Source organism: Mya arenaria, chromosome 2, assembly GCF_026914265.1.
Source record: "Mya arenaria isolate MELC-2E11 chromosome 2, ASM2691426v1".
NCBI lineage: Eukaryota > Metazoa > Mollusca > Bivalvia > Myida > Myidae > Mya > Mya arenaria.
The window spans coordinates 37,359,204-37,383,008 of NC_069123.1; the positions used below are offsets into that span (position 1 = coordinate 37,359,204).

The following is a 23,805-nucleotide window of genomic DNA, read 5'->3' on the forward strand; positions in this document are numbered from 1 at the left end:
TAAGAATCCCAAGAGTTAAGTTACAACTCCTAAATGAAATTACTACGCGATCTACTTGCAGCGGACTTACACGTACCACTTTTTCAGTATGTAAACCGTCCAAATACATCCGAGGTTGTTTTCGATTAAATGGCTGAGGAGCTCCGAATGGAAATTGATATGTTGAAGAGGTGGAGATGAATTGGGGTACACTAAATGGTTGAGATGTCCCAATACCATGTCGACATTGTTATTATTGTGGACAAGGGGAGGGGTCAAGGGCATATCAATATCAATATAAATATATTATGTTTATTAAACAAAGGTCATTTTGTCACATGGAAATAAATGAGAAACATTTCAGCCAGACAAACATAACTATTCCATTCTTTATAAACAACGATCACAATTTTGTGTTTTCTTCTTGTCCGTCAAACGCCTGATTTACAATGGCTTCTTTTGGGCTGTATTCTATTTCCTCACTGCAATAGTAATAATTCAACAAAGTTGACCAAAATGGTCATTTACTCTATTAAATGAGTATGGCTTGATGGCAACCCCTGAGCAGAAATATTTCCGAAAAAAAAAGTTCTTATAAGTTTTACAATTTTCAAGAATGGCTCCTGTAGAATCTAAGCATAAATATTATAGAGGATAGTTGTTGGTTTCAGTTTAAGATTGCAAGATTGCACCAATTGATATTTTCACTGCTTGGAAGAGTAAAATGTCAATTTTATTTCACTAACAAATCTATATAATTCATCGGAAAGTATATAATGAAATTGTAACATTTATGTTTTCGTAAGTGAAAATAATTATATGTATGTGGAGGTCTTGAAAATATGCAATGAATACTTTTACCGACCTTCCAAACTTTATCCCCTGCTCGATGGTTTCCGGGAGCTTACGGCCGCGTGTTTCCGGTAGATACAACGCCAGAATACCGGCCGTCAGGGACAGGGCACCAAACACTATCTGCGGAAGTGCATGTCCGAAACTTCCGCCCACCAACCGATCCTGTCAGAAATGTTGTAAACGATAATTCAGTGTGTGTATACAAAGTGATAACAAGAAAGACCATTGATGCAAAGCATCAAAGGGCGCCGTTTAATAGTTTATGCACTTGTTATATGTTGAAAAACAAGGAATGTCAAGGCTAACAAGCATATTATGGTGCATTGAACCGCATCTATGAAATTCTCAAAATATTTGTAGTATTCTGCATGACAACATAGGCAAAAGCATTGAAATTGAAGATTTTCAAGTTGAACATTTCATTAGGGGTGGGGTACATTTATGAACACGACAGAATTAGGGTGCTTGTGCACTATACTTTTGTCATTGCCACATACCCATATACCAAGTTCTATTTCAATACCATAAGTAGTTTTAAAGTAATGCTCTGGTCAAGAAAAAGCGGCAAAGGGCAATAATTATGTAATTAGCTTAAAAAAACAGCTATAGTCATTGTACACTGCACTTCCTCTCGTTGTGCTAAATACCATTGAATGATGTTTAATGAAATTCCAAAAAAGTAGTTTTCTAGTTACGCTCCGGACAGGAGAAGATACAAAGGGAATAACTCTTGCAATACGCTGAAATAGAGTTATTGTTCATGTACACTGCAGTTCTAATCATATAGGGGGAGGGGGCAACGTCACCATGCTGGAATGACAACTTGTAGGGAAGAATAAGTGATATGAAATAACAATTTAACAATTTGTGTAGTACTTTAATAAACATTATCATTTCGTCCGAAAGTTGCAAACATAAATAGAAAATAATTATTGAACTGTAAAGTTGCAAACATAAATAGAACATAATTATTGAACTGTTATATAAAAAGTGAACACTGTTTACTAGATGAAATGCATTTAAAACATAACATGCCTTGTTTTTAGCTGTTTAATAATACTAAAATGTAATGTAAAATTGCATTAAAATCTAGTCAATGGAGTTATTATGTTAACTTTTTCATCTACATAGTAAAGAAGAGTTGAAAATGGATGTTTTTAGTTGATATTAACACAAAAACAGCATGTGTCTTATTGGACAATGGCATTTTTTTCAAATATGATAACAATAACGCATTCAAACTGAATATGTATCAGACTATGTATGAAAAAAATAATACTGTTTCTATTTTTCACAAAGGTTTTGAAATACAACAATGCACATATAAGCATAAATAGGCCAAATATGCAACAAAAATAATAGTAAACAATGTGTGAAAGTGATACTGAACACTTAAAACAATTTCGTTGTGCATTAAATGAATATATACCAGAAAAGCAATACTAAATCAAGTCCAAAATGTATAATAACATGAAGAACACCCCTTTATAAATATCTTCATAACAAATCAGAGTACATGTAAACAATAATCATTTATATCATTAGTATCAAATGTGTCTAGTTTAAAGTGTGTTTTCATTTGCATTAAATTACATTGTAATATATACCAGAAAAGCAATTATAAAAATCCTTAAATGTATAAAAAACTGAAGACTATACAGAATAACACCCACTTATGAATATCTCCAAAACAAATCAGAGGTCACCTATATATAAAACAATAATCAATCATATAATTAGTATCAAATGTGTCTAGGTTTTGTGTGTCTGTTCATTATCTTTAAATGAGCATCTTTAAAGTGAAACTCTTATTTGAAATCAATACATATAATTGTATTTATAACACACATCAAATTGAATGAAACTACTTACTAAATAATGCATTTACTGAAATATCGTTTACTGATAACAAGCTTGTCACCCTGTTTATAATAGCAGAAAGCATGACAAATATTAAATGATTGGTGATCACGAAAAGATTTACTGTGGTCTACTTTAGTATCACAAGGCAGAAATACCATGTTTTATGTTTATTCTTATTAATTAGCAAATTGAACTCAAGATCCTTCATTAGAAACATTGTTGTTGACATCTATCAACCCATTTTGAAAAATGAAAACAATAATATTAATTATCATAAGTCTTATTTGGGAGTAAGAGTGCATCTTTAAAAATAGTGTGTGTGTGTTTTCACTTAAATATGTAACAATTCAATTTGACAAATGAGACAAAAGTTAGGAAATAGAAGTAGTAATTGTACATAATACAAAACAACAACAAAAATTGACAAAGCTCAATATAACAGGAAATCTATATGAAAACACAAATCCTTAAAGGCCATAATTATTTAAACTGAATTAAGGTATAAGTAATACACACTTTTATAAAGCTTTTACCGACAACATAGTTATTATCATGGTACACTATGGGACTTTTATCCAAATTTTGAAGATTTTTAATGTAAATTAAAAATATTTTGCCTATATTTGATTTTTCTTCACATTTTCAGAGATTATGAAATAAAAACAAAAGTTTCTGGTAAAATAAACTTCAGTTAACAGAAAAATAAAGTTCAACCGAACATATTATTGATACACTTGGAAAAAAATCATTTTGATTGATCTTGTGAGTCTTCGGAACAGAACAGTATTTCGATGTTTGAAAATATATAGCAGTTTTATAAATTCATAAAAAATAGTTAATAACAAGACAACCTGCTGAAATCCTTTTAAATATTTTCTATGATGTCTAATGAACAATTTAAAAGACAATTTTTGATAGTTTACCGTTCAGTTTTGAAGGAAATATACATAATGTCATGTAAATATACATTTTTATAACTAATAAAATGCTTAAAAATCAACCTTGTTCTTGTAAAAAGCTTAATTGGACTTATTCATAAAATGTAATCATTCAAATAAATGAATTCTACTTGTGATACTAACTCAGAATTCAGATTTAAAAACAATGAATGTACTTTTAAATTAAAATATGTAAAGAAACAAGGACACTAAGTAGGCGGTAATGCCCCTCCAAAAATGTCAGAGTGAAAGTTCTCAACTAATGTCTTTTTAATATTATAACATGTAAACAGTCTCTGTTGGTAATCGATGTCGATTTGTTTTATTTAGTCAATGGTATTCTAACATTTAGAATTTTTCACAATAATTCTTCACTCTTCAACATTTGAAGTTTGGTTTGTTCCCATGCGTTTGTACTTGTAGTGTGTGCACAGATGAAAATTACTCAATGCTGATTTGGTTTTCATGCCCCTTCAGGTTCTTTACCCATCTAGAATGTTTAGTGCTGTAAAAGAAAAAAAGTACTTTCTAACTAATTTGTATAGATAATAATACTGCCATACATATACAAAATAAAATATAAACAGTTTAATATTTCTCAACATTATTTAAAAACAACAACAATAAGCTGATACATACATGTATATAATATAAAGAAAATTACTAAATTTATCAATAAAATTCATCATCACCACCACCATCACCACCACCACCACCACTGGATTATTGAAAACAGTGAGTTTATAAAACAACAAACACTAACTCAAATACGTTTTATATGAAATACTCACATCATCTCTATCAGATGTGACTAGCTTGTGGATAGACATGGATATCAAATCTGTCTCAATGATCCAACAAAGTATTTAATGCAGGCTGGAATTCTTCATATAATAGTAATATTCAGTCCTTTTCCTGCCTGAAAGAAATTAGACTTCTGTTTATCAACCAACAGAAACTACAACCGTAAAATACAAATGCACAAGTATTAATTATACATTCTGCACTAATATCCGTTTTAGCCAAGAGTAAGGGTTGGTAGGCACAAATGTGTAGTTGTTGTGCATTTGGTTGATAATGATTCACAACAGTATGGCGTTCAACGAGACCTACACCAAGCAAATGCATGTCGCTTGTGTCCAAGCTGTTGTGGCTTCCAGCCCGAAACCATGTACATCTTTTAATACAGGTTTATTTTGAAAATATGCAGTTTGTAAACAAATACTGGGTATTTTTAAGTCTAATATTTTTCTAAGATAAAACAATCAAATAAAAGATTACATACTCATATCATATACATAAATGATGTACATAAGTACATTTAAAAATATGTAACATATACATAATGCACCAGTCAATTGCCCAGGTGGCCGTGTTTACAATTGACTGGTGCATTATAAGTAGATGTAAAGTATGTAACATGTATATTTATAGAACATGTAGAAATATTAAAATGCTGTCTTAAGATTTAGCAAATAAAAATGATTTAAGAATTCCAAAGAAATTAAAAAACAAACATTTTTGAACACATAAACTTACACAACTACTCAATGATACTTACACGAATAGCCCTTTGATACGAATATCCCAGTTCCATGCTGATTGTTGACATTAGTTTTTTCGACAGAAAATCTTCTCTTACGCGTATTTATAAATCACTTATAATCCATGTTTTACTGTAATGACTCAAATTGTTAGATGTATTGTAATCAACTGTCAGTGTGCACTTTTAATGTTTACTTATTTTAAACGTATATTCATGACAAAACTTCACCGAGTTTCCAACTATAAATCGACGATGTAGAAATTCCATTATTGACCTGTGAATAGCGGGGAAATACCTTCTGGTTCTAAAAATAGCAACATGTGTAGTGTTCTAAAAATAAAACAACTCGGGGGCAATCGTAATAAAATATTACTAATGTCACCTTCAACACATTAACAAATAAAGTAAGGTGAACATTTAATTCCAATATCGATTAAATTAAAGAAAACAGCTTACCTCATGGTTTATTAATGCAGCAAACATAACAAAACAACATAAAACATAATCATTCCCATTCACATAATTACCGGTCCACACATTTTACATTTCATTCGGAACTCCTTCGAATATTTACATTTCCGGCACATGATATTACAGTTGACCAATCGGAAAACGTAAATGAAACGGGAACAGTTATTAAACTTATTTGTCGTTCTTCCGATATAATGTTTTGAAGATAAATTGAAGACAATCTATTCAACCATAAATAGCATTTTTAACACCCATGCAATCGCCATCCATTTGCATTTTTTAATCATAATAAAATAACAGTAAAACCCAACTGTCAATCAACTTAAAAACCGCTCCTACCACTAACTAAAATAAATTCCCATTCCATAATAGGCGCGCACTCCAGTGCGGCGCCAATAACGTATTTCTAAAGATTAAGTTTGAAGGCAACATTTTGCTTCTAACGAAGACTTAAAACAAAGAAAATCTTTCTTTTTCTTCACCATTTTAATGAAACCAGGGAGGCCTAAAGGGCCCGCCTTCGTTTTAGTACCGGATTTTGATAAGGTGATAAGTTCCCTCAAACACTTAGACAAACCTGTTTCCAAAATAATGTGTTGACAGTGCTCCATCCGGCGGTGTTTTTGTGAAACGATTTGTCGACGTGTTTTAAGGAACTAAACTCTTAATCAATTTCGGATAAAAGACTGTGGTGCTTTGTGAGCGATGTTAGTCTATGTAGACTGCGCTATGTTTCATTTAAAATTGGAAAAGAAATGGTAAAGTTATCTTTGTTCAATTTATTACCTTCCATTTAAGACAAAATTTATCACGTGGTATACCCGAACTTTATTTGCACAAACTCATTTTCGTAATGCAATCTAAAATGTTAAGTTTCTAAATTGTAAAGAATCGTGACTTATTGCTGAAGGCGACTCTTCATAATAAATAAATTGCTATAACTGCGCATGCGCAAATAGCAACGTCTACTACTTGGATATGTAAGAGCGCAATTACAGTTTCAACGTTGATTTAAAGACCACACACAATTTTGTATTATTGACAGGTCCCTTTGACAGGCACATGGCTAAATTCTAATGCTGATGCAATTTGGGAGAGGCTAACAATTCGGATTTATTAAGCAATTTCTTCGTTAACATGAAACTATGGTCACTTTGATACGCTCGGCTCCCTTGGGTTTCTGACTTACGAAGAAATTGCTTCATACACTCTAACCAATTCTAAGCCAGTATAAACTGATAATTAATATCTTTAACTTTATTAAGTAGATTAGGCAGTTTCAATGCAATTTGAATATATCAATTAAACCTTATTACAAGTTCAAAGATTTCTTCAAAGCTTTCTTATATATTGTATTCGAAATTTGATGGGAATTGGTTAGGGATCACGTGAGTGTACAACGAACATGTAAACATTCAGAAACTATTGACTGGCGATTTTGATAAAGATTTGTATAAAGCTGTGTTTGCTTAGATAGGTTTTCTGTACCAGATCCGCGATGTACGGCGCTAATATGCCGCCGACGCGAGCCATACAGGAGGATGATCCCATGCCGGCATTGCGGACCACTGTCGGGAAAAACTCTCCGGAATACATATACGCCATAGTGAACCCCACTGACGCTCCGAACTTTCCAATCAGCGCCAGTATGCGGGTCGCTGTCTCGTATTCGGGGTCTGGGAAAAACAGGGGCAGTTTTTATATCTTGACTCTCTACTAATCTGATGATATAATGGCACAGAAACATATAATTATACCCATGATAGATATTTCTCCCTTCCTATTTAACTAGATACAAATATTTGGTCATACTGGAAATCCTTATCTTGCCCACGTGTCAAGATAAAAAAGTACCCGTATGTAACAAATATAAATAAAACACATGTGTACGATATTTTGTTTAAATGAGGTTAGAGAGAAAGCATCTACAACGGCCGCTCGTGTAAGATGGGTTTATCCCAACACTCGCGCACGGTATTCTGCGGAAACCCTGTAAACCTCGTCTCCGCAAACACTCTACTCCCGGGTTTGGATGGTCGTGTCTTACCCTCTCGTCCATGGAAGATACTTGTAATCTGGGGGCTATACGTCAAGTCATGTCACGTCACAAAATAATTTGTTGCATATTGCTCCAAAATTATTGCACTTACACACAAGGAACTTAATAGGAACTAGCATGGGAAATTGTGTATCTGCTATTGTTATGACCTTTTTCTTCGGCTTATATGAGTTATGGCCCTTTAAGTAGTAAAAACGTGTTTGATGTTCATTGTGTCTCATTTAGGTCAAAACGTTTTGCACCAACACTCATGCCATTTCATAGGAATGTTCGACAGCATGGGTTGTTGTGCAAAAACCATTTCACTTGTTATTTCCACAACTCGACATTTAACCATTCCTACCTGTGGGGGCATTTATCATGACTGTGATGGCTCTAGTTAATGCTAATCACGAAACACCGTGAACTTCGGGGCTGAGTTCTAAATAAGAGAGTTTTTTGCCCGAGTGTCCATCATTTACTTAATTAAGTAAACGAAATGTTAACAAAACATAGTTTATTTTTTAAGTATTCAAAAGGCGAAATATTCTGAGAAAATAATCCATTTAACCAAAAATAGGGATTCATCTTCTAATTAAGTTATTTATGAAAATCGTTGGAAACACGTCGAGTTTTTAAAAATAAGTGCAACTTTCACTTTCTCCAATCAAGTCCGTTTTATTAGAAAACACAAACTGTACACGTATAGTGAGGTTTTTCAGTATTTTAGCAATATTTTCGTCGAGTTAGTAGGTTTACTTATATGTTCCTTAAAAGCGATGACGCACTTTTGACTATACCTGCTTAAGGCTGATTACGGGTATTTGTTTCAATTTCTTAGGTGGCGAACAATGTATTATGGAATGAAACACTTTCGACGAATTGGATGCTAACAAATCGAGGGGTGAATTCAAACGTTTCTAAGTGATTTAAATGAAGAGGTAGATAGAAGCTATTTGCTATAACCCCTTTAAATGTAAACATCAGATTAGTCGAGGGTTTTCCTTCAATATATTTTTTGTTCTGCTATCATACAAACTTGAAACACAAAAACAAAATAAGGAAGTCCTATAGACAGTAGAACCGGAAGGGTTACATCATTTAGTGGAACTAAATTTTTAAAAAATGCGACTAAGTTAACCCAAAACACGGTGTGTTATTTTTACATTTTTGCAGTCAGCTTCGAAATAAGACTCTAATAGACTCCTTATACGGTTACTCTTCTGTTATTGTATGTAATTAGTCTATAAAGGACAATACTATATTACAGATAAAGAAATGTTAGACCGTAGGATTTGGTCATAGTAGAATTGTCATGTTTTGGTATTCGTTACATTTTCACTATCACTCCATTAATATACACTTACAAAATAATAAAAAAACGTACCTTTGCCGCCATAGATTATAGTAAACACAGTCGACAGACAGCCGACGCCGCCAGTGATCATACCGCCGACAAGGAGCGGCTTCCGGCCGGTTCGTTCGAGAAGCAAGATGCAGGCAAGGGATGCCGGAAGGTCCATGAGCGTTGTGAGGAAGAAGTTTACATACAGGTCTCCTCCAAGGTCGCCGCTGTTCAACGTCAGCCCATAGTATGCTAGGCACACGGCAAACCTGTATTGTAGAGTGAGAGAAAGATTACCTGTTCGAGCCAAAACGTAGGAAGTGCTCATTACTCAGAACATCAAACTCCGGTTGGGCTTAAGGTTTAAATAATTTAACCTATTGTTCTTTTGCGAAAAAAAATATTTAAGAAAATCCAAGCCGAGTCACGAAATAAAGATTTATCTACAAAAAGGGGTATTTTTTACCCAAGGGAGCCAACAAACACCTTAACAGTAGTAGTGAAAATACAATCACAGACAACGGACGTTTGTTTATTATGCAACACCAGTCCAGAATCAACAAAATAAAATGCCATAACGTTACCAGTTAAAAAAGACGATAAGCGTCCTCAGGCCAAGCGTCCTGTTCCGAAATAGGTGCCAGATCTGTGCCTGATTAGGTTCCGGCGTCGTCTGGAACACCTTCAGAAAGAAGCCATCCGGAAGTGACGTCTTGTTCCAGCGGGCCGCTTTACGTATAATGGCCTCGGACTCTGCCAATCGGCCCTGCATGAACAGCCAACGGGGCGACTCGGGGAAGAACCTACATCGGGTGATAATTACCACTTGTTTATAGCAACAGGAAATGCCGGAAAAACATTTGGAATGAGTCCACAGACGCCGTAGATGTTTCTTTTGAACGGCTTTGAAAGACAGCAATCCATACATTATACCATTGAATTATTTACATGGTATGAGACATCCATTTCAAGAAGGTTCGAAAACAATATTTACCAACGCCCATTTTTTAACTTCTTTTTTGTATCATGCGGATATCTATTAAAGCCAGATCAAGCTTATTTCATGCAAGCAAGATCGTACATTTTAGAAAAATTGCAGCTAAATGAGCTATTCCTAACAATGGCCAGCCAAATAATTAATTCACAACAGTGGCCGGCAAAATAAGCCATTTCCATGCGTAGCCAGCCAAATAAGCCATACCCTACAGTGGCCGACTACGCATGTACATGTATGTTTATCTGTTGGGTTGACAACCACATATTAGTTACATAAGATGAAGTAAAATCTTAAGGATTAAGGATTGGCGGAGAGAGTGTAGCAAACAAGCTATTCTTAATCATTCGAATTTTACTTCAGGTCAACTAAGTTATTTAGAAACAACATCATTGGCTGAAAATTGTCAACGCAAAATCTGAAACAGGAAGTGGGTACCGGATGAATAGCAGAGGGTGGACCCTTAAACATCCTCGATAGACAAACTATTTAATTATTCAGTCTTAATGACTGCCTTTCTGCCATTTCCTTGGCAGAAAATGTAGGTTGTATTCCAATCATTGGTGGAGTTCTATAAACTACTAAACACCTTTAACCTGAACATACCACCACCAGAGTTGGAAAAGAATCCCCGGCGAGGCAGTGACAATCTGCAGTGTGACCCAGTCGCGGATACCATAACCCAGCGCCCCCAGAGCGAGGTTCCCGAAAAGCCAATGAAACCCCCCAATCAAGCCCGCGATACGCCGATAGCTCGGACCAACAAACTCCATACCTGTGAGTACAACAGTATGGTGGTAGTGGAAGCGACCATAGGTGGCAGCTACGAACAGGTATGGTTAAATTTTATTTAATGATACAATTTCTTTAAATAGTAATACGTGTTATGTATACAATTGTATATTATTATAATTAGACCGATACTGTCACATGCTGTAACGCGTATGATGATAAGGATTAGGGCTAAAGAAGACCCTCAAATATTTTAATAATGACGGCTTATTGTTTTTTTAAAGCTATTGTTCTGCTGAAAATTGCCTTTACGCTTATAGTATTTAGTTCATAATCTTACTAGAGGAATACTGCATGTCGTTCATTTCGCAATTAGGTTACGTGTGTGCTATATGCGCCGCACATAGCTTACTGTCATCATAGAATTATGACCCAGGCGTGAAGTATAAACGCTCGTCCGTGAGCCAAGGTCTGATAACTTAGCATTAAACAATTAAGTTGGAGTTCAATTATGGGAGAATTCTGTTTTAGTTAGTGCTCATCATATGTAAATGACGCCACCGTGGCTGTCATGGATGAGAAACAAGCCTTGGAAAAATTGTTTTCAGAAAAAAGGCAACCAAAAAAGCAATGCGTTGAAGTAGATTTGATCCATGACGCATTTCAATGTCAACATATGAAAAGATGAAAACAATATTTCAAATACTAGACATGTTCAACTGACAAATCAAACCTACCTGTATTTTTTTTCTTTTTGTTTTAATGCGAACATGTTTTAGAGATAGGGGCGACAAGGGCATGCCTTGTTAGTAAAACAAACTATTATATACGTCATCATTCATTTGAAAGTCTTTATGTAACTTAAAAGTACGCCTAGCTACGTAACAACAACAGCTTCTATTACTTCTACTATTATTACTACTACTACAACTACCGCTACTATTAATACTGCTACTGCTACTGCTGTGGTTGTTGTTGTTGCTGCTGTTCTGATGCTGTATATGTGTACTAAGCTTTAGGTAATTTTTTTTTTCGTTCTTGCCAAGGTTAAAGCCCGAACACAACGACAACACCAATTCTAATATTAAGACAGTACCTCGATATCTCCGTTTGATTAAAGTGTACCAAAATCAGCTCCCAAACTTACAAAGAACGTATACGGGCATGAAGTTGCCGACAGAGAAAAATCCTACACAGAACGTCTGAATCAGGTAGACGATGAATCCTGGCGTCCAAGCTATACTGAGTGCGGCCACAAAGTAGAAGATGGACGAGATGACCAGGGTTCTCTTCCGGCCGTACCTGGACAGGGTGAATCAAGAATGTACTGATTATAGTTTAAAGCCTGGCAATTCACGTTCATAGAGAATACTTGGGTAAGTGCCGTGGATGGAGGAAGTTAATTTGTCAAGGTGGGGGAATTTATCGGCTGAGCCGAAGACGAACCCGATTAATTCCGCAGCCGAACAAGATAAACTTTCACCCTCCACGGTACTAACCTAGTATTATATTTATCTTGTTACATTGTTTACTTAAAATTATCAAACATCTTCTTTAAAAATGGTTGAAAACTGTGTTTTCCCTGTTAACATCGGCACTCTAGGTACACATAGTCAAAAGTAATTGCTTCTTAATACAAGTATGTCAATATTAATTCAAAACATAAGCTTTTAAGCGTGCATAAACGTGGATTAGTCATCAAACATTATCTAATCATGTTACAATTATTCCGCAAGTCGCAGACTACACAGTTCAAGATCACGAGTGTTTACAAACAATCGCCACATGTTCACTGGATTTAATTCCTGTTGATATCAAAGAATAAAGTGCTGGATGTGCAGAACTACGCCGGCAAAGTGAGAATTCATTTCTGTTGTAAGTGAGATTTTGTCATTCACCACAAAAATGGAATTAACTATCGTTGAAAGCTGCATTGTAACGACGCATAACAGCATCGCCGCATAAACGAAATCGACCACGTTTATGCGGTGATTTTCAACGCATAAACAGGACTTTCTTATGTGGCAAAAGGCACACTTTCGCCGCATAAAAAAACAATTAAAACACATACTAGTACAATATAGTGGTTGATAAAGTTTCATCAAGATCGGACTTAGTTTTTTGTGTCTACTTAACAAAGCTTTGAACTAGACTTTTAGAGACTTAAATTCTGACAAAGATTTAGTAAGATCGGTTTAAAGGTGAACCAAACCAATTGATCTTTCTGCGAAAAGATTTGAAATGACGTTTGGCCCGACTAATGCGGGAATATATGTTACGACAACGCACAACACCGTCATTTGGGCAAACAGAAAATTAAATCGTCGTATGACGTCACACATATTCTCGCCTTTTTGTCAGACTGACGGACATGTACACTTGACAATGCGCACTTTCAACGTCATTTCAAACGTTTCTAGAAAAGTCAATTGTTAACGACGGACAAACAACAGCAATCAAACAATCCTCGCAGCTCCACATGTGCTCTTTGTGCTCAGATGAGCTAAGAATTATTTCCTTGTCAAGAACCACTGGTTATTGTGCGATTGTGAAAATTAATCACGTCTATGTCATCAGCGTATATCTTTGGTTACCAGGGCGACGAAAAGAAAACTTTTGAAGATTATATATCAACACAACATTAGTTTTGGCCACTTGAACAAGAGGACTCAGATGGCTAATATAGGGTCATCATTAACGTCTTGTTTTTTTATTGATTGTGTTTGTATGCACTAGTCATTTGTGACCAAGGAAATCTAGATGTGAACCCTCCAAGGGGAGTAATAATTTATTTTCAACTTTCAATTTTGCCTCAACTTGAAAATATTACCTTAAATTTGACCAATTTGCCTGCCTACTTTTCCCGTATTTTTTTCAAAATGACTGTTATATGCTGCGCCCTAATCTTAATCATCATCATCATCATCATCATCTGGCAAAAGGGCACAGTTGCGCCCTATATAAGCAATTTCTGCATTATGCGTTGAGCGTCGTTGAAATCGTGAAATTGTGAAGTTGAAATCGTTAAATCGTTAAATTGTGAATATGAAATTGTGAAATCGTGAAATCGTGAAGTTGAAATCGTGAAATTGTGAATTCGTGAAGGTGAAATCGCGAATTCGAAAAGTTGAAATCGTGAATTTGTGAAAAGGGAATCATGAAATATTGAATTTGAAATGTTACCACCGGTCTTTCTTTGCAATTTCTGCATTATGCGTTGAGCTTCGCCGAATAAAAGTGGACGCCTGTTTATGCGTTGAAAATCACCGCATAAACAAAAGAACACATTTATGCGGCGATGCTGCTATGCGGCGTTACACTGCACATTTTCAGCATTTGTGGGTGCGGTAAAGGCACATATAGATGTTCTGGCCGATTTCTTTGCCAGTGTCATTATCATGCAGAGTGATGGAACTTTCTGGGTGAGTGATTGTTGAGGTCGGTTGTTGGCGGACTATTGTTAAGATTTTGAAGCATTTTTGTGCCTTTCCTCTGACATTTCAGATAAGAAAAGAAGTCCGTTTTCGCGTTCACATGACCCGAACTGACTGTAGATTAACATCACGTGGTTAACTATCCTTGTCAACTAAACTTTACACGACACCTTGTTATTGAGCCGATGTGTATGCGAGTGACAGAATAAATGTGTTCAAACTTACGAATGAACACATTACTGATTGCTGCCAATACGAAGTCTTATCTTTTATCATTCTCTTTTTCGTTGTTTATCATTCATATTTGTCATGCTTGTAACTGTATTTCATGTTTCTTTTATAACGACTTGTATACCGCTGCATGAGGGCCTTTAAGCAAAATGATCATAAGGCGTAAAATATAATGTTTGTTTCCGGTTGGTTTGATTTTTTCTTTTACAATACCAATGATGCTAAAACTGAGTGTATAGGAGTTCTTAAGCAAATAGTTTTTGGGGACACATGTTATAGGATTAAACCACTGACTTATATATACTATGGAGGAAAGTACCCGGATGAAGTGTTTCTCCGATCATCGAACCTATTTCAGAATTGTTCAAAACGAGGTCAAATCGGCGTGGATTCATGGATGCATGTAGTACTCATATTGTAATCGATAATCAATGATCGACTATGAAGTGGAGCCAAACGCCGACACATATATATTCGATTCAAAGAAGTCAAACATGTTTTCAGTGGTCAAAGCATGCCTGTCAGATATCTTGTATGGACCAAACTGAAAATCAAGGAAGAGCTTACTGACCTGTCGGAGGCGACCCCAGTCATAAGAGAACCGACCAGTAAACCGCCGAAAAACGTCATCTGGGCGTTGGACTTCATCAGAGATTGATCGCATACCATGTTCAACTGGAATCAATTTATTCACCATTTTTATTTCATCTGCTTATATTTTGACATTATACATTCAAAATGAATAACGTGCCAGCGCAGCCTTGGACATTTTAAAACAAACATTGGGCATTGAATATTAAAAATGAATGTCGTGCTGGCAAAAAATTGGACATCTGACATTCAAAAACAAATGTTTTGCTGGCACGACATTCACTGATGTCTTTTATGTTTGAATGTCCAATGTTCAATATCGTGCTGGCACGACAGCCATTTTCGAATGTCCAATGTCAATGTCGTGTCAGCACAACTTACATTTCTGACTGTCCATTGCCTTATTTTTTATGCTTACTTCACACAGGTAATAAACTGATCGTTTCAAATGACAAAAATGAAAATAACTTTTCATTGTGTTTTAATTTCCACCAATTAAAAAGACACGTAGAGCTGAACAGCTATAATATAGAGCATTATGTATTTCCTCAATTTTGACTCATAAAACATTACAAGCATACCACCGTTGCATGATATACGTGCACTGTCATAAGCTCAGATGACTAGTTAGAATGTCTTCTAATCATATCATGACACTGTCAATGACATGCATAAAATGGTGCTTATTTGCATACCTGGTTGTTCTGAAATTGCTTTGTCCTATCTTTTAAGCATTTCTCGGTCATGTGTATTGTTCGTTTGTAACGATATACGTCATTTAATTTGAATAAATGACTTTTTTTAATTTCCATCCTGGTTTGTCAATTACTCGAAACAAATGAACTCAACTCATACTTTTAAGAGAGTACTCATAAAAACATTTCTTGCTTAAAAATCAAATTTGGATAAAGCATTATAACAAAACGCAAATTATACAAATGTTAAAACATAAAAACATTTTAAGTGACAGTATTTTACGTGACATGTTTTTAAAGATGTGCATATAAAACTGAGATGACAACGATTTGAATTTTATTGTGACGTAATTGAATGTAATAATCCAGATGTACGTGAAGTTAGCGGCCTAGCGGCCTAGCGGCCTAGCGGCGTGAAGTCAGCGGCCTAGCGGCGTGAAGTTAGCGGCCTAGCGGCGTGAGGTTAGCGGCCTGGCGGCCTGGCGGCCTAGCGGCCTAGCTGCGTGAAGTTGGCGGCCTAGCGGCCAGGCGGCCTAATTATTTGTTTCTATTTCCAAGCAATTGTTAATGCGTTTTTTAAAAAAACAAAAAAAAAACAATGATAAATCAAGGTTTTTTATTCATATAGTTACATAGCGGCCTTAACTTGTTATCTATTCAGAATATTTTTCTTTATCTGTTATTCTAAAACAATTTTAAATTAACTGTTTTATGCACAAATTATCACTCTGAAGCGTTTTTCATTTATTTTTTTCCAAAAAAGTCGATCGAGCACTTCAGCGGCCTAGCGGCCAAGCGGCGTGAAGTTAGCGGCCTGGCGGCCTAGCGGCCTAAAATGGTTTCCTATTTCAAAGCATGTATACGTGCATTTTCTTCTAAAACAATGACATATTAACTGTTTGAATGCACAAATTAACACTTTGAAGCTATTAGCGATAATCAACATTTTTTTTCCAAAAAAGTCGATTAAGCAGTCAGCTATTTCAAAGCATTAAACATGCTTGATCTTCTTAATCAATGATATATTTACCGTTTATATGCACAAATAATCACTCTGAAAAACAGTTGAAAAACGCTTCAGAGTGATAATTTGTGCATAAAACAGTTAATTTAAAATTGTTTTAGAATAAAAGGTAAAGAAAAACATTCTGAATAGATTTAAGGCCGCCCTGTAACTATATGAATAAAAGTCCTTGATTTATCATTGTTTAAAAAAAACGCATTAACAATTGCTTGGAAATAGAAAAAATAATTAGGCCGCCTGGCCGCTAGGCCGCCAGGCCGCTAACTTCACGCCGCTAGGCCGCTAACTTCACGCCGCTAGGCCGCTAGGCCGCTAACTTCACGCCGCTAGGCCGCTAGGCCGCTAACTTCACGTACATATAATCCGGCGTTTCAATTAAAATCACAAACAACCGTGTACGAATGAAAAAAATAATCTTGCTAGTCTTGTTTTACTATGATGTTTTATTTGCTTATCGCTTAAACCAGGAAAAAGTTTATTTCATATCAAGAAGTGCGAGATTTTTGTAGAAAAATGTTTCTTAATTAATTTGTTTGATGTAAGGTTTAGGATATAATGTATTTCATCGAGGGTGACACTGGTAGGCTGTGTCACGTAATTGTTAATTAATTGACACACAATTTCTTTACTTAAAAACCTTCTTTTGTCATTAAGAGTAACATAATTTATTTTGAACCTTTAAATTTATCATTTCATATTTGCTTTTTATAATTGTTGCACATCTTTCGAAAAAGCAACATAACTTTATCTAAGATAGTTAAAAAAGACAATTGACAGTACAAAACGATTAAAACCACAATGTATAATTTCATATGAAATAATAAATTCACTATACAAGTTTGCAATAATGATATGTAAATGAGGAAACATCACTTTAAAGGCACATTAGAGATATAAACAATTATGTTATGCACAAACTAATTAAAAGATATTACAAATAGATACTTATCAATGATTCATGCACTTTGTCACGTAAAATACACTAATAATGAACAACGTTTAAACCATTAAAACCTAAATAAATCAAATAATTGAAATGCACCAGAGAAGACAGAATAGTATAACTTTTGAGGACATTAGACATGAAAGTTTATAGCGGCAATGTATGAACACTAGGTAAATTTTGAAAAGATCACTGATATGGATGGACGAGGGATTCTTTAAAGGAACTCAGAGGTAAACAATTCTTTGAAATTACATTTAAAGCATGAAAAAATATAGGTAAAACTAAATGATACACTGTGCGAAGTTTACGAGCCATCATCTATGGCTTTTGATACGGGATTTTCAACCTCAGTTATGACGATCGACGCATTGACGAACAATCAATTGCACGTGACATTTGCCTGTTGAATATAATTATTTAAATTATATTAATTGTACGTATTTTACGTAACAGATATATGAATTCTATGAAATTATTGTATCTCTATTTTGGAGAAGACTAAATTGAAAGTGTTTCAAGTTACTGCGTTGTTTTAGATGTAAGAATGCGACAAATATATTGAATTACAAGACACTGATTGTGTTTTTAATGTGTGTATATATTAAAAAAAAATATCAGTTGATGTTAGTGAGACTTCAGTGCTTATGTTTAGCATATGTAGTAAGAAAGAATGTTGTTAAATTTACTGATAAGATGATGCTATTCCATTTAAGTTTTTGGTTTGTTAAAAGTTTTTAATGAATACTATTTGTCCTCTTTTTCAGAAAATCATTTACACTTTTAATGGCAGTTATGTGAATTCAAACAGCTATTTTTTAAATAGTTCAGATTAACCTGTTAATAAACGTTGATATATACCCAAGTCGCTACTCATTTTTCCATAGCAAACACGACCTTCACCCCGACATATTTGACTGCATTCATAAACATGTAGGGTATGTTTCAAAGGCCCCATTGCTTAATGGCCCTAGCATGAAATCATCATTTTTATTTTGTTTTATAATGATAAGATAGTTGGAATATTGATTTAATTATTCATGTAGTTCCAATAATGTACTTCTCGGTAATATTTCCTAAAATATCATTTAATTGAAAGAACCGAAAAAAAGAACAATTAAAGCAAATTTATGACCAAAGGCCCGTGTGTAATTCGGCACAATTATTAAAATGTTGTGAACTGTATACTTTACTTACATCGGCGGCTAATGTTGACTGGAAAATGGACTTATCGTAGACCCATGCATGGCATGGTCGAAGACGTTTGTTCCCATCGGCATCAGTGTATCGCAGATTACACTGATCATAGATGTATTTCTCGTCGGCATCGGCGGGCGGGATGCTTGAGTTGACTGCTTCGAAGTGAGCAAGACTTTGAATTGAGTAGGTGTCGTTCGCCCAGCCTGGGAGTGCACATCTGGTAAATCGATATTTTCTGTTTCTCTAAATTCTATTTTTTTTATTCTACATTCTTTTTCATTCTATTCTGTCCGTTATATTCGCTTTTACTTACAACATGCATAAAGTTTAATTGGAATGTACTAACAACATGATGTTCCCTTGGTTCCGCCATTGAGGTTTTATATATCAGTGTTACCTCTTGTGAGATTTTTATATGATTTTATATGTACCTCAAATGAGGTTTTACCACGTTAAAAAACACCTATAAATGCTGTTGATTTGATGTTATACTTCTAATAGCGCATTGCATAAACTAAAGTATATTAAAGTGACTATAGTTAAATACATAATTCTGTCTAAATATCAACATGTTACATAATTATTTTGCAGACTTAGGAATGTTAAATGCAAGTTTACTCATTTATCTATCCTTTTTTGTTCTTTTTTCATGACATATTCACATAGCAAACCAGTTACAAGCCCCAACACGAGTTATCGATAACAATACTGATAAAAGTATTATCACGCCCGATTGACGTACTAAACTGTATATTGACAAAATAGAAGGTACGTGAAGTGACTGTTTGTCATGTTAATGCATTTTACCATCTGTTGCAAATATTCCGTGCACTTAATTACGCCTATTTAACCTAATGCCCAAGCCTTTGACCCTATGGGACCCACTGTTAACGTCTACCACGAATTCATCAAGGGGAGCATTCTGGCCACAGTTTGACCAATCAATGCCATCATTTCGTTCTGGATATGATTTAACTTAGAGACCTTGTCTCTGAGCTCGTATGCCCCAGTTTCAAACTTGTCAAGGATTTCATTCAGGAAAACGTTCTGATTGCGTTTCATGAATATTGAATCTGATATTTTGCCTCCAGGATGTTCTCAAGATTGTTTGTAAGTTTTGACCTAGTCACCCAGATTTTGTCCCATGTGACTCACTTTTTAAATACGGTGAGATTTTATCAAGGGTAGCTCTCTGTCCAATAAACATAATCTAACCAATAATTAATATGGTATGGTTCTAGACAAAAATATCTAAGATTTGACAGTGACATATTTTTTATTACATGTGTCCCAGTTTTAAGAACTCATTACGCGGAACGATTCTGTTTAAGTTTGATGAATAGTGGACCAAATCTATAAGGCCTATAGTGTGTTCCAAATATTTCACTTTTGACCTTGTGACCCATGTTTTACCTCATATGACCCTCATTTAAAAGCGGTTGAAAACTGATCAAGGGAAACATTATGACCGAGTTTGAACTTAACCTAACTAATCCTTACCAAGATATGGATCAAGTAGTATGGTTCCAGACACTGCGTTTGATAACCTGGTGACCTAATTTTTGATCACGCGTTACCCAGTTTAAAATGTGTCCAATAGTTTATCAAGGGATACATTCTGATGAAGTTTGATGAATAAAAGAGAAACTATAATGATTTTAGTTTGTTCCAAATGTGTTTGTAAGATTTGCCATTGTGACCTAGTTCATCACCAAACGTGACCCACTTTTTCGTGTCGATGTGTCATCAAGCTAAACATTGTGATCAAGTTCGATCATTAGCTGACCAATCCCAATAGTCCGCAAACAATCGACCTACCTCAACAATCACTCGCCCATCACTCTGCATAATAAAGACACTGGCAAAACAATCAATCGACCAGAAAATTTACATGTGAAGTGAAAATCTTACCCCACCCGCACATGCTGGAAACTATGCAGCATTCAAAGATAGTTAATTCCATTTCTGTGATGAATGACAAAATCTCACTTACAACAGAAATGAATTATCTCTTTGCCGGTGCAGTTCTGAACATCCAACACTATGACCATAAATGAAATTTTATGATTTAATATGTGGCGATTGTTTGTAAACACTCGTGATCTTGAACCGTGACCTGTGTACTGTACTCTGTGACTTGTGGAATAATTGTTACATTTTCAGATAATGTTTGGTGACTGATCCGTGTTTGTGCACTTTTAAAAGCTTTTTTATGTTTTGAATTGAATTTTTCATATTAAAAGGCAATGACTTTGACTATAAGCGTATTGAAAAAAGTTGAACAATTTTAAGAACTATTTTGGGGGCGATTTAAACATTGATACCTATTATGCTGACGTCAGTGTGAAAAAACAGTTGTCCCCCTTATTTTTAAAGATACTTAATAATTTTAAAGTAATTTATAGTGTTTAAATAACAAAGTAACAGGATAAATAGAATACTGGGTTAGTGCCGGCTCACCGATAAATTCCTCCGCCTTGCCAGATAAACTTCCTCCATCCACGGCACTAACCTAGTATTCTCTATGTATTTGATATATATAGTGTATATTTTATACTATTTACCTAATTGCAGTTCAAAGGAGGAAACTCAGAAAAAAAAGATAATATGAAAAATGCATTATTACAAAATAATTAAAACGCTTGAAATCGTGAAAACGCGAGAGTCCAAAGAACTCTTTGACATCGATTTTATCTTAAGCGCAGTGATTCAAGGCCAAAATTGCAATCAAAATTGAAATCAAATCAAAATTTAAAGATATGCAGAAAAATATAAATAATGTGTTCCCGATATGGATGGGAAGGTCTGACCGAGATATGGATCTAGTGATTAGCACGCTGCGTCGTCAGGAATTCCCTGCGTTTGCATGTGCTTTCGGATGGTACTGCTTTATGAGTTTCATTTTGAAAATAAGCTCTGTTTTCATTCTAAACATCTAAACAACACTGTTCCAAACTTGTTTTAGATTCCATTTGGACAAACATTCCGACCAAGTAGTAAAATCGTGTGACCTATGGAGAGTAAACTAGGTGCGTCTTTATTTTATCCAGTGACGTTTTTCACACGACATAACACAAAATCGGTCTTAGCTTTATACAGATTCACATTCTGACCAAGTTTCATGACGACCGGATTGTAAAATTGACTTTTGGGGTATTTGCTCAATATTGGATCAAAATATGGCCTCTTAAGTGCCAACAATGTGACATTGTGTGAAGTATTTGACCTTTGCTGCCTTTGGTCCAAGCTTTTATCGAGATCAACTTCTTACCAAATTTCACTAGCATCAAGACTGTAAAACCAATCTCAAAGATTGTACCTGAAGACTTAGTTTTCGAAAGTTAGTAACCCAATGTTGATAAATTCTAAGACAGGTTATTATGATTTGTCACAGATTAAATTTATTTCACAATTTGGTGAGAGAGGTTTTAAACTTACGATGATGATAGAAAAGAGAAAAGCAGATAGTTTAAAAATGCTTTCTCATTCCCCATTGATAAAAGTGTTCAAGTAGAGGCATTTTTATGCCTTTAAGTCACTACCAACAAATTATTTCTGTTCAAATAATGTATTTTACCTGTGGTCCGGAATAGCTAGGGTGAAGAAGGTGCTCACAAACAACAGCCCCGCGTAGAAACTTGTTAGGGGCCCGACCAGCACGATATACTTCTGAAAGGGACCGAACTCCCCAATCTCCTCATAGACCAGGTCAAAATGCATCTCCGAAACCTATTCAAAACCAACTATGATTTTAATTGACGCGTAAAGTATTTCTATAACTCTGTCCGAATGTTCAAAAACTCATCCAACCCACCCTTTATTGGAGATGACACCGGCGCTTTTTATTTGTTTCATCTCTTGTAATATACAGGGAATTATTAAAACAATATAAAAAAATTAATGATGAATAGCGCCGCTTTAATTTTGTTTCACTTCTGTCATTCTTTTGACGATATCTTGACAACGCTCATTTTGGTAAATATACGTCACTACGACAAACAATACATACATTCTTAATTTTAATAAACTTTAAACATTAAAATTAAACACATATGCCATACTCCCATACAGGTTCACTCTTCTATATTAGCTCATATAATATACATAATACAATCATAATAAATGCCACTGAACAAGATGAGAACATTATAACGTCATAAATGAGTGTATTATAACGTAATTGTATGTCGCGTGACTACTAATAGCAAAAATCAATTCATAAAGCTTTTGTAGTTATTTTTAAAACCTGCTGCTTGAACCCAATTTTAATTTGTAATTTTATCTAATCAATTTGTAAAAATACGTTATAGAATATTTTTTATGATTATTTTATTCTTATAATATTGATGCATTATCCAAGTTATAATCCAAAACCTGTAACAAACCTAACGTTGACTGAATGCAGAACGTTAAACGTTTCAGTTGTTTTCTGCATTACGCGAATTAAGCTATAATTTATCCAGACAGTGAACATTAATCAGAGATATGTTAAGTTTTGCATTATACGCTATATACACTACGCATTACTAATAGTAATTCACTATGGCTTACCAAGTCGGTCATACATATTTACTTTTGACAATATTGAACATCATCATCATCATCATCATCAGCAGCAGCAGCAGCATCCTCATCATCATCAGCATTGCAATGTATCTCTTGATAGGCCCAGCCCCTAGTGGGCGGAGCTATAAGATTCTCTGGTCATTGGTCGCTGAACATAGAGTGAGAAAATAAAGGTATAGAGACCAAGACGGTGTTGCTTCTCTCCTTCTCCGTGGAATATATTACAACTATTTACAAACGTTACATTGAATCCGTTCCTTTGTTTATTGTCTTTGGTTCATTAGTTTCGACAACACGTGTGGTAAATATTAAACTTCATTCTATGGCACATCAAATGTCATTCTTTCAATATACAATCAT

General features: G+C 34.8%; 1 protein-coding gene across 2 annotated transcripts; it reads right to left on the bottom strand.

Moving 5' to 3' along the window:
* Positions 1–295: 295 nt before the first annotated feature.
* LOC128219002 (organic cation transporter protein-like) lies at positions 296–23,327 on the bottom strand. 2 transcript variants are annotated; one of them, XM_052926804.1, is made up of 11 exons: positions 23,265–23,327; positions 22,457–22,608; positions 18,877–19,096; positions 14,998–15,101; positions 11,909–12,063; positions 10,636–10,804; positions 9,620–9,838; positions 9,078–9,304; positions 7,141–7,328; positions 845–996; positions 296–461 (listed from the first exon to the last, which is right to left on the bottom strand). In XM_052926804.1, exons 2-11 carry the CDS (start codon positions 22,597–22,599, stop codon positions 383–385), a joined length of 1,656 nt encoding a protein of 551 aa, XP_052782764.1. In that variant the 5' UTR covers positions 22,600–22,608; positions 23,265–23,327; the 3' UTR covers positions 296–382. The 2 variants fall into 2 exon arrangements, with proteins under 2 accessions (XP_052782764.1, XP_052782773.1); XM_052926813.1 differs by lacking the exons at positions 14,998–15,101; positions 18,877–19,096.
* Positions 23,328–23,805: the final 478 nt, after the last annotated feature.